An 11838-nucleotide genomic window follows, 5' to 3' on the forward strand; every position below is an offset into this window, starting at 1 on the left:
ATTATAAGAAGACAGTGCAGACAAACAACAAATCAGTAAGCTTAATATGTTTATATAATCATGGCTGCATAAAAGCACAAAAAATATGTCTCTTGGTATACTGTAGAGTTGGCCTGCTTATGCCAAAAAGACAAATTTTTTGTAGAAAGATGTATAAAGCCAAGTTTGTTGTCCACTGTTCATGTTTGTAATAGGTTTTTGTTACTAGAGAAAAAAACTAGTCAATTTAAGGTCTCTTGAGTCAAGGTCATTGATGATAAAAATAACTTAATCCATTACCAGATATACACGCCTTTTAACGCCTTTTAACATGGAAAAACATGATTTTGTGTTACTTCAGGTATTTTCATCATTTTCTGTTAACCCATTACCAGATATACACACCTTTTAACGCCTTTTTAACCCCCCCCCCCATTTTTGTTGTCTCAAATAGTGAAAAATGCCTTGATAAGACCCCCAACACTTGTTTTTGTTTGGGAAATGTTGTCTTAAAAAGTGATCACTTTTTTGCCCCGTATCCAAAAGATACATCAGGGGGTTGCAAGAAGGGGAATGTTCCCCTTTCTGTTTGGGGGATTGAAGTAAGGCGGCAGCCCCCTTCATTGCCAAGATAATTTTGGACTTGTGAGAGGTCAATCATAAGGTAACATGTAACCAACACTGAAAAGTCTTGACTCTATCTCAATTCATTGAGAAGTGGGAGCACTTTGAAATCAATTTTGATGGAAAAAATCAACGCAAAATAGTGACTTTGGGCAATTTTGAGATGTCCCCTCGTTGCCATTGTAAACTCGGCATGTTGATACAAAGGCAATGATCCAGTCAACATTTGTGCCATGTTTGATTAGTATTGAAGCAGTTTTTATAGTTTTGTAGCAATTTGAACGGGAGACTTTTCATTGAAAATCACCATTTTTCACTAAAGGCTCATGCAGTAATGGATTATCACTCTTGTTTGAACATCAGCAGAAATAATTTAAGTCTTCCCTAAGACAAGGGGTTGAAAGGGCTTTGGTGGCCCTATTGTTTTTAAAGATTTATATTTTTTGTATATTGTCTGAAGAGTTTGCGTTCGGAAAAACTTACTATTTGATAAGATTACAAAATTGTAATATTTCAAATAACTTGATTTTAAAACATTGTTAAAATTTTGTGTACAGCTGTAAAAAGTTACGCCTATCAATTATGTTTACAATGATCTTTTTTGTATTGTATTTTTAATTTTTTTAATTTATCAAGTATGTCAGAAAATAATGTGTGAGTTACTAAATTGCAGGTATACATGTTTTTTTCTGTTTTTGGCATGAAAGTATGGTTAAGCATATTTTTAGCATATTACATTTATATTTTTTTTATTTCTTGCAAAATCACATTTTACTGTAGGCGTGGCTTGGTAAATATGTTGTAAAAATAGCAAACGGCTGTTTGTGATTTGCTGATGATGGTGTTTTTGCCATTTAAACATTGCCTGTTCAAGGAATTGTGAGGCCCTCCTACTTACTCAGGTGTTGGCGACAGCATCTGCATAACTCTTGGTGTAATTTCTTGTACTAAAATGACAATACAGATATTTTGCTGGTTATTTCACACATTTATTTAAGTTCATTAGAGAAGGTCATTATCAAAAACCCATACGTCTAGCATAGATTTTGACAGAATTATGGGCCTTTGTGAAGTTAGAAAATTCCTTGTTAAAAGTTCTTCCATAAAAGTTTCCCAATAAAAAACTGCTGAAGGATTTCACTTGACACTTAGCATGTCTTTTTGATCATAATTTGAGGTCACTCTCCAAGGCTCATAACTTTCACTGGATTTTCACCAGATTATGGCCCTTTGTGAGCTTGGACAACTTTTTGTTTTAAATCTGCAAGAAACTAAAAACATAATTTAGGAATAATAAGTGGAGGTCATTGTCCAAGGCCCACAACTCTTGGCATGCAATTTAACTTAGTAATTGCTGTTAGTTAAGTTACAATATTCTATGGTCAATACTGAAATAAAGTCATGCATTTTAATGGCTTATGGCCATCTAGCTATTGGCCATCTAAGCCATTATGGCCTTTTTACATTTTTTTGTAATACTGTTATGATAATCTTCCCTTTTGTTAATTCCTTTATTATCCAGGCTCTTATTTTACTATCAAGCACTGTTAATTGAGTGCTCTGTCCTACTACCAGCTCTTGTTGGGACTGTTTTCATGTGGCAAACATATGTCATTTTTGTTTCCAAATTAAAATGCTAAGCAAAAAGCAATTAATTTTTTTTTTCTATATTCCATCTTGCATGATGCTGTCTCCTCATAAATGCTTGTTTTGTTTATTTTATTATTAAATTACTGTATGTTGCAATATTGTAAGCAAGTACTATGTTGTTTGTTTGTTTGTAAGAGATTTATGTATGTCTTACTAAATTGCAATTTTTTAAAAAAAGAAGAAGAATAAGACACATGCATTAATCTAAGAAACATTTAAAGGAGTGACAATTTGTTCCATGTATATTTTCATAAATCTTAGGAATATTGTAATGTAAGGCTAGTACAGTTAAACTTCGGAAGCATGAAACCATGGAAACTTCAAATTGCCACAAATTCTTAAACTGATTTTCAAGCCACAACAATGTTTCTTCTTTGCCATAGATTAATAAAGATAACTAAACAATATATTAAACTTTTTAACTTACTCGACAACGCACACCAAGTCACTATTTCTGCTTGTGTTAAGACATTTTACTGATGATACCAAGGAATAAAAAAAAATTGTATGTGTTATGGATGATACAATAATGATCTTCAATGAAATGTTTGTAGACTTACAATAATATGAACACATATACTAACAATGAAAAAAAAGCCCACTTATGTTCTCATTTATCATTATGAAATTTTTTTTTCCACTTATATGTTGCCTTGGATACAAGATGGAATAATTTTGGACTTGACAAAGAATCTATAGACTTTATACGATCCTCCTATGACAGGGAAATCTTTACAGAGACCAAACACTGTAACATGGGGTTTGTTTTTAGCATTTCTTTTATCAATAAAACATATATATTTTTTATACAGTTTAAATATAAGATATTTAATTGATCAATTTTCAAGTCGCTAAAAATATGCAGATATTAATTTTTGTTATATACTGATTAGATCCAAAAATTAAGCAATGATTTCCAAAATTAATTTTATATGCCTTATTTTCCTATGCATTATCAGAGATAATCAAGTTCATTTGTTTGACATGTCCCTTTGTAAAAATCTACACTACAGTTTTATGAAAATTATATGTATAACTTTCTAAAAGTGCCAGTATTGCATTGCTTATATGGTTTTAGCATTGTTGTACACACACACACCTGCTTTTCTGCTATGGCACCAGTGCATGAGCATTTCTTATTTCACATTTGTCTGCATAAGTTATGGGGAAAAAACTCAGTAACTCAAAATTCATTTATATGCTGAGTATTTGAAGCATAGGGAGGCCTTTTGTACTCAGCCAGGCGTTGGCGTCCCTCTTTGGTTAAGTTTTTGCATTGCAAGTTGGTATCTTCAAAACAACAGGAGGGAGTGCGATGAAACTTCACACACTTATTTGAGAGTATTATAGGACGTCACTGTACAAGGACTATAACTGTTATATGGATTTTGACAAGAGTTATGACCCCTTTTGAAATTAGAAAAATTCTAATTATCCAGGCTATTGTTTAACAAATAGACGAGCAAACTCCCTGACTGACAGCTCTTGTTAAAAAGAAAAATGTTCTGTAATGTCACAAGCTTTTGATAAGTGTAGTGTGATGTAACAATCATTTGAATGTAAAAGTTCATGTATGGTCTTACAGGATAGAGAGAATGTTGTCAGGGATGTTTATTGGCGAGGTTGTTAGACAAGTTCTGCTGAAACTACACAATGACTTGATCATATTGAAAACATGGCCGAAACAATGGGAGAAAATGTATGGCCTCACCACAGAGCTTGTCTGTAGCATACTCGAGTAAGTTTATACTTATATTATTTTTGTAAGTAATACATATAAGAGTTGTTCATTAAAAATTTTTGAATATATCAAGTATATTTACTTCAGCTTAAAGGGACTCCACTGAGGTTTCTTGGCATGACAGGACTGGAGATAATTTTTCAACATTAATGTTCCATTTATTTGATAAGGTCTAGACCAATATCTTATATGCAAAATTTCAGATCATTTGCTCACTCTGTTTCACCAGAATAATTATTCTAATTGTAAAAATGACCAAAATGCTTTTCACATTAATCTGGCTTAGAATAACACAAAATAGTGTTTTCAATTTATTTTTAAATATATTGTTTAGTTATCTTTATATATTTAATTGTTTTAAGTGTTCCACCTGATCTATGAAATAGATTCACATTTTCTGTTTTAAGGCTTTTGGACCTCAGTGGAGTTCCTTTAACAGGGTGAACTTACTTAAAATTTTACTTTTGGTTAATTTTCTCACCTATTTCTTACGTACTGACCTTATTTAACTTTTCTTTGAGCAGAATTTTTGTGTAAGTTATTCATGATGCTTGTATAAACATGTATTAAATGTTTTTATTTGCCTTCACTTTAGTTCTTTATTGCTTAAATTATTAGGGTTGGCATGTTCTTGTTACCTTTTAACTGATAATATTGGTCAAAAATGTGAAGAAGAAAAAATACAAAAAATATACAAAAAAACAACAACCAAACATTATAATATAAGATATGATTTTTTAAACCCTTACACACTATATACAATTATATTGCAAAAATTAAAAAAAAATGTTAATGTAAAAAGCAGATGGTATTTGATTTATTTTTATGCCCTCGGGCATATAGTAATTAAAAAGTCCTATAAAAAACTAATTTATTAACATTTAGCCTGTTTGCAGCAACTGTTTCAACTTGTGTACTTAGTGCAGACCAAAATCAGCTGGCACATTTTTGCAGTCTGATTATGGTTTGTACTGATTGCTTTACAGTTACATTTTGAAAATTTTCCTGTATGATGAATGTTTGTCCAGACAGAAAGATGGACAAGTCAATTTAAGATATTTTGTGGAGTATTGATGGACAAGTCCATTTAAGATATTTTGTGGAGTATTGTCCAGATTGAAAGATGGACAAGTCCATTTAAGATATTTTGTGGGGTATTGATGGACAAGTCCATTTAAGATATTTTGTGGGGTATTGTCCAGATTGAAAGATGGACAAGTCCATTTAAGATATTTTGTGGGGTATTGTCCAGATTGAAAGATGGACAAGTCCATTTAAGATATTTTGTGGGGTATTGTCCAGATTGAAAGATGGACAAGTCCATTTAAGATATTTTGCGGGGTATTGTCCAGATTGAAAGATGGACAAGTCCATTTAAGATATTTTGCGGGGTATTGTCCAGATTGAAAGATGGACAAGTCCATTTAAGATATTTTGCGGGGTATTGTCCAGATTGAAAGATGGACAAGTCCATTTAAGATATTTTGCGGGGTATTGTCCAGATTGAAAGATGGACAAGTCCATTTAAGATATTTTGCGGGGGTATTGTCCAGATTGAAAGATGGACAGGTCCATGTAAGATATTTTGCGGGGTATTGTCCAGATTGAAAGATGGACAAGTCCATTTAAGATATTTTGTGGGGGTATTGTCCAGATTGAAAGATGGACAAGTCCATTTAAGATATTTTGTGGAGTATTGTCCAGATTGAAAGATGGACAAGTCCATTTAAGATATTTTGTGGGGTATCGTCCAGATTGAAAGATGGACAAGTCCATTTAAGATATTTTGCGGGGTAATGTCCAGATTGAAAGATGGACAAGTCCATTTAAGATATTTTGCGGGGTAATGTCCAGATTGAAAGATGGACAAGTCCATTTAAGATATTTTGCGGGGTATTGTCCAAATTGAAAGATGGACAAGTCCATTTAAGATATTTTGTGGTGTATTTAATTATATCATTGAGTTGAGTCTTATAATTTTCAGGAAAGATCAGGAAATATCAGAACTATTACAGAGCCAGGGTTTAACCAGTCCTACAGCATTGGAATGCAGGCTTATTTATCGTATATGTCAGATGGTTGTAATTAGGGCAGCTGAACTTGTTGCTGCATGTAAGCATTAATGAATCTGCTTTAGTCACATAGTTACATGATGGTTGGTGGTTCTGCTTGGCTGCCCCGTTTGTATAAAGGTGAATCTGAAATTTTCCATTACAGCAAGAAGTTAGCCATATGACCGTTATATTATTATAGTGAAAAATAATAAAAAAGAATTGTCATGCTGTTACTGGTTATGTCATGCATCAACTTTCAAGCTGTAAAAGTTCTTGAAAATTTAAGATGCATCCTCTTGTACTTTTACTAGTAAAAGCAAGCACCAGGTCTTTAATGAATTTATCTGCATATACTTTGATGTGACATCAAAATGCTTGGAACAAGACATTAAAGAAAATTGAATTGAACTTAACCTTAATTTGACAGTCTATGCAAAAGATGTAAATTCTTAACCAGATAATGGGTAAACTTTAAAGTTTCCAGACAGTGGTAAACTTCAAAATTAAAAATACTAAACCAAATTTAATTTTACCAGGCCAAAAGAAATCAGAAGATTCTGCACTATATTATACATATATAGATCTATTACAGTGTTTATGACTGAGGCATGTGACCCTAGCTTTTCGATGGGGTGAAAAGTAATTCTGAGGAAATGAGCTACAGATGTATTATTGACAACTATGCATAGAACACCTGAAACAAAATAAGCAAATATAGTTTCATTTTGTCAGGAGAAGAATAAAAGCTTAGCAAGTACTTAGGAAGTACAATCTAAAAGTTTTAGCGTTTTTCTTGTGTCTGTTTTGACTGTTAGGTAAATACACAATGTTGTTAGGTAAATACATAATATGTTAGGTAAATACATAATATTGTTAGTTAAATACATAATATGACTGCCTTGAACCTACAAGGTTATTACTTTGTATGCAGGAAACCTCATGTTTATTGTTTCAACTCCATCTAGGACTTGGGCATCCATAGTGGAGAAATTAATGTTGTTGACTTCAAACCCCATTCTTCTGTAGGTTTGTTCTATGCAAGTGTCATTATATCCAACATGTGAGAAAGATACTCATTTAGCTAACGGAGCTTGTGTGGTTCAACTCAGGTGCTTGTTTATGCCTGGAATAATGTACAGAGGGGCACCTTAGGTATTCCTCCACCAGAAAAGCTGGAAAATTGCTATATAACCTATACTGTGTTGGTGCGACGTAAAACCCAACCATCTAGGATTCACATTGCAGAGAATAAGATGAGCAGCATGCATTCAAATGACATGTTTTGAAAATTTCTTTTCAAATAATGCAGGTTGCCATGAACTTTTTTCATACCAATTTGTCACAAGACTTGAGAAAAGTGTAGTGAATTGCAGTTTTGCAAGTACATGTAATATTGTATATATATAGGTAATGTTCCTTGCTCTTACAGTGTTAGCATGCACTGTGGATAGAGTAGAAGATTCCAAGGTTGGCATAGCAGTTGACGGGTCTGTTTATAAAAACATGGAACTGTTCAGAGATGTACTGAAAGAAAAAACAAAATCTCTAATCAAACCAGGGACAGATGTAAGTCACCTTGTTACAACAAGAGCAGATTTAAGTAAATGCCTGGAAAGTGTTTATTGTCAGGCTTGTTTTAATGATTTAAAAGTTTAATATTTATAAAAAACTGTAGGCAATAAAAGAAAATAATTTGATATTCAAGGGATGATTTTTGAAGTGTTTTTCAATTACAAAAAGCTTGATAATAAAGTAAAGTAAATACATTTGTACTAATTGAATGAAATTTGGTCAAAATTCATCTGAAAAAAACAAAACAAAAAAAAAACAACAACAACCAAACTCAAATTCAGATTGATGATATGCAAGTAAACGTTGATCCAGTGAGGGGAGAGATTCATTGATTTTTTTATCCCTATGACTTTAAACTAAATTTTATTTTTACAGTGTTACTTTGTGCCTTGTGAAGATGGTAGTGGCCTTGGAGCAGCAATCGTAGCATCTATGGTGGATAGAAAACTTCGTACACAGAAAAATTAATTGTGTCTTACCTATACTACCTCTAGAGAGGAAAAAATTGACAAAGTTTGTGTCTTATTGACTCCATTATATATCTACCTCATTTATGTATTTTTTTGAGAGATGTTCATTGTATTATACTCAGCAATCAAACATGTATTTGAGCCGCGTCACGACAAAACCAACATGGTGGGTTTGTCGTCCAGCATGGATCCAGACCAGCCTGCGCATCAGCGCAGTCTTATCAGGATCCATGCTGTTCGCTTACAAACCCTATTACAAGTAGAGAAACTGATAGCGAACAGCATGGATCCTGATCAGACTGCACGGATGCACAGGCTGGTCTGGATCCATGCTGGTTGCAGACCCACTATGTTGGTTTTGTCATGACTCGGCTCATTTAAAGACCACCTCTGAATATAGACCAACTGTTATTGAGGACCAATAATGATGGTGTTATGTTGATATTTTTTTTTATTGTTGTTCAGGGTTATATACCTAGACACAGTTTGAAAAAATATCTTTCTGACCAGTTTTTATTAAGCTAAAGGTGGTCTTTAAAGACATATTTGTACTCTGTAGATGTAATGTATATTTTACATAATTTTAAACAAATGTGACATGCACAAATTCTAGATTTATAGTTTATACTCTTATCTTTATTTAGTTACACCCCATTCCACGCCCTTTGATTAATGACATAATTTTACTAAGTAAATTTTTAATGCTTGTTTTTACACATTATACATTTTACACATTATACATACAAGTCCGGCTACTTGTTTTATTGTTTTAAAAAAAATCAGCAATAATTTGAAATACTTTGTCACAACTGTAATTACTTTTAACTATTTTTAATTTTCACTCCAAACCTTTGTTGTACACTTTGGTCGTTTGACCTGTTATTGTCACTTACTTTTCGATTCAAATAATTGTTTTGACTAACACACCCCTAAATTTTCTTCAAATAAGCCTAGTGTCAGAACACAATGTTTTTAAACCAGGCGTGACTGAACATCAGCAAACTCATAATCAAAAAAAGATTATAAGAAATATTGGCTGAAGGTGTTTTTTAATTGTTTATTTATGTTGAAAATTTCTGCGCGTATGCTTATGGCAACGAATAGACTGAATTTCAAGATTCTGATTCTAGTTTTTAAGTTTTTTCAAACTACTAAGTTCTTTATTTTCTTTAAGGTATTTTTCTTCAAACTTTAAATATAAGTTGCTTGTCATCAACCACATCATATGTGACAAGGTTTACAAAACTCTAGCACAAAATTTATTCTCAGCAATTACCTCCCTTGAACTTTAAATTTTCATGAAAAAAACATTGTTTTTTTTTAATAAACTTCTTTTTCTGAATGTAAAATATCTACTTCAAACTTCATACAAAATGTTTCTTATTGTCACTCAACATTGTGAGTGTTCAATACTCCCTAGCAAGACTATTTTCCAGCAATTATGCCCTTTTTGACAACTTAGACTTTTTTTTGAGAAATTGGTAATTTTTACCTCTCCAAAACTTCTTCAATCATGATAGGATTTTAAAAATGTTTTATATTTTGATAACAGGGAAATGTTTAAAAATAACTTTAGAGTGTCCTTCAGTCCCGTCTGTCTGTACATTAAAAACTGTTTCCTGTGATCACTTTTAAAGAACTTTTTCAACAAATTTACTTAAAATACGAACCTAAGTGAATGGCCAATGGCCCTTAAGAATGTTGCTTGGGCTCTTACCGGTAGGGGACTTATGGATTGCTTGCAATACTATGATAATTGCTTGTTTATTTAGTGTTCAGTAAAACTAGTATTTAGTTCAACCCTAAACTTAACTTTTTTGTTCAACCATATTGTGACATTTATATAAGTTTATCTTGTTAATTGAAATTGCATTTTGTAAAGGCTCCATTTCCTTTGACATGACTAATATGTCTGCATCATTGTTGGATTACCTTTTTGGTGAAAAAGTTTTAACTTATGCTTTTAATTTACTTCAATACTATTTTGAAAACCAAAAAATAGTGGATTTTTACCTTTGAAAATTCTACTTTGCTTCACAAAAAAGTCAGGGGGAAGGGGCCCATTTGAAAACTTTTATAGATTAAAGCCCCATTTCTGAACATTAAAGGCTATTCAATTTTTAAAGGGGACCCCCTAAAGGAAAAAGTAAAAAAAAATTAGAATTTTTTTAAACATAAATGAACTGGGGGCTTTAAACAAAAAATTTTATGAAAAGATATTTAAGAAAATATTTTTAAAAAAAAATCGAAAATCATTAGTTTTATGCTTTTCTTACCTAATTTGAGGGGAAAAAAGCGTTTAAACGTTTTTCATTTTGGGTCTTTTTTTTTAACCAATTTGGAAAAATTTAATTTTTTAGGGAAAAACCCTAAGTCCCGCGGAATGATTCTGAAAGTTTGTTTCAAAGAATTCGTTGGTTCTACACCTACATCAAATGGTACATTTATCTGGAAAAAAATATTTTCAGTCCCATCATGTCAAAAAACCTCAGCGGAGTCCCTTTAAACTTGATTTAGAATGCAATGCCTTTTCACAAAGTTGCAAAGTTGTTTCCTAATTTCTTGATCTGGTTAACCCTTCTGTTAAGATTAATTTCTAAAACCTATCAAAAATATTTTCTTCTTACTTATAATGCTTAATTAAATGCATTTTTAAAGGGAAAATAGCTATGAAAGTAATTTTTGGCTAATTATCTCCCTTTTTATATTTCCTAAATTTCTCAAAAACTGTCACAGATGTTTATGTCGGACTTCAAATACTTGTATACTATCAAGGGTAGGTAATTCTGCGAAGCAGTTTATGGAACTTTGCCCTGTTTTCTACTCTGATTTTATTTTTTTATCATACTTCCAGAACTGAGAAAAATGGAGCAACCTACAGCTTGGACAGATTTTGTTATCTCAAGACAGATAATTAATATAGATAGCCCACCCACAAATTTGAGCTGTTTTCAAGGTTTACTCTATGTTGGTATAACAATGTGGAACATAAAAACCTTAACATAATTATTCTGAAAAAATATATTTTTGTTAAATTAAATCAGAGAAACATGTAAAAAAATGATGTTGATTGTTTAGTAAGTGAATAACAAAGTTCAAATTTTGACAAGTACGTGTAGTCTTCTCCGATATTCACAATATACTATATTCACAATATATTGTGACCGATATTTTATCTTCTACAGAAATTAATTGCTTATACTTCATTGTTATAGAGATATTTACCATTGTTAAGTATACATATTGTTTAAGTATTTTCATTTTAAACTTCCATTGCTCTTGAGGGACTGCCTGTTTTCGAGAATTTTATTCATATAATTTTTTAGTGGAGAAATGGTAATAGAAAGTATTAATTTGAATTTTAAAGTAACGTTTTTTAAAAAAAAGCCAATTTTTTCCCTCATTTTTTTAAAAAAAATTGTTTATCTGCCAAAACTGACAAAAAATTTCTGAAAGGGATTGCATTGGTTTTTTTTTTATTTTTCCGTATTTTTTGGTTTATTTTTTTCAAATTTTCCTCTTGAAGTTTTTTTTAGACTTTTTTGTAGACTTTCATTTTTTGTGGGTTTAAAACTTCTGTTTTCTTCAATTTTTAAACCCTGATAAGACTTTTTAAAATTTAAATGTTTTTACTGCTTTTTTTTTTTTTTTTTGATATTTATTCAGTTTCTTATTTTATTTGCTTTTAAATACTCATTTACGTATTTATAATTTCCGTATTAGAACCTGTTAAAGCTTGATTTATTTT

The 11838-nt window shown here is 31.5% G+C and overlaps 1 protein-coding gene across 1 annotated transcript; it reads left to right on the forward strand.

Annotated features, from left to right (window-relative positions):
- The first annotated feature begins 2863 nt into the window (after positions 1-2863).
- Positions 2864-11465, forward strand: LOC132752220 (hexokinase-2-like). The gene is made up of 6 exons (XM_060742529.1): positions 2864-3013; positions 3839-3991; positions 5979-6106; positions 7478-7614; positions 7996-8133; positions 10945-11465. Exons 1-5 carry the CDS (start codon positions 3009-3011, stop codon positions 8086-8088), a joined length of 516 nt encoding a protein of 171 aa, XP_060598512.1. The 5' UTR covers positions 2864-3008; the 3' UTR covers positions 8089-8133; positions 10945-11465.
- The last annotated feature ends 373 nt before the right edge of the window (positions 11466-11838 follow it).

This window comes from Ruditapes philippinarum, unplaced genomic scaffold (assembly GCF_026571515.1).
Source record: "Ruditapes philippinarum isolate M1 unplaced genomic scaffold, ASM2657151v2 ctg629_1_1_1_1, whole genome shotgun sequence".
Taxonomy (NCBI): domain Eukaryota; kingdom Metazoa; phylum Mollusca; class Bivalvia; order Venerida; family Veneridae; genus Ruditapes; species Ruditapes philippinarum.

What these genes read in the sequence shown, in the direction of transcription:
- LOC132752220 (XM_060742529.1), top strand. An exon ending in CTTGTCTGTAGCATACTCGA is followed by an intron (nt 3,992 to 5,978) that starts GTAAGTTTATAC and finishes TATAATTTTCAG; the next exon opens with GAAAGATCAGGAAATATCAG. An exon ending in TAATCAAACCAGGGACAGAT is followed by an intron (nt 7,615 to 7,995) that starts GTAAGTCACCTT and finishes TTATTTTTACAG; the next exon opens with TGTTACTTTGTGCCTTGTGA.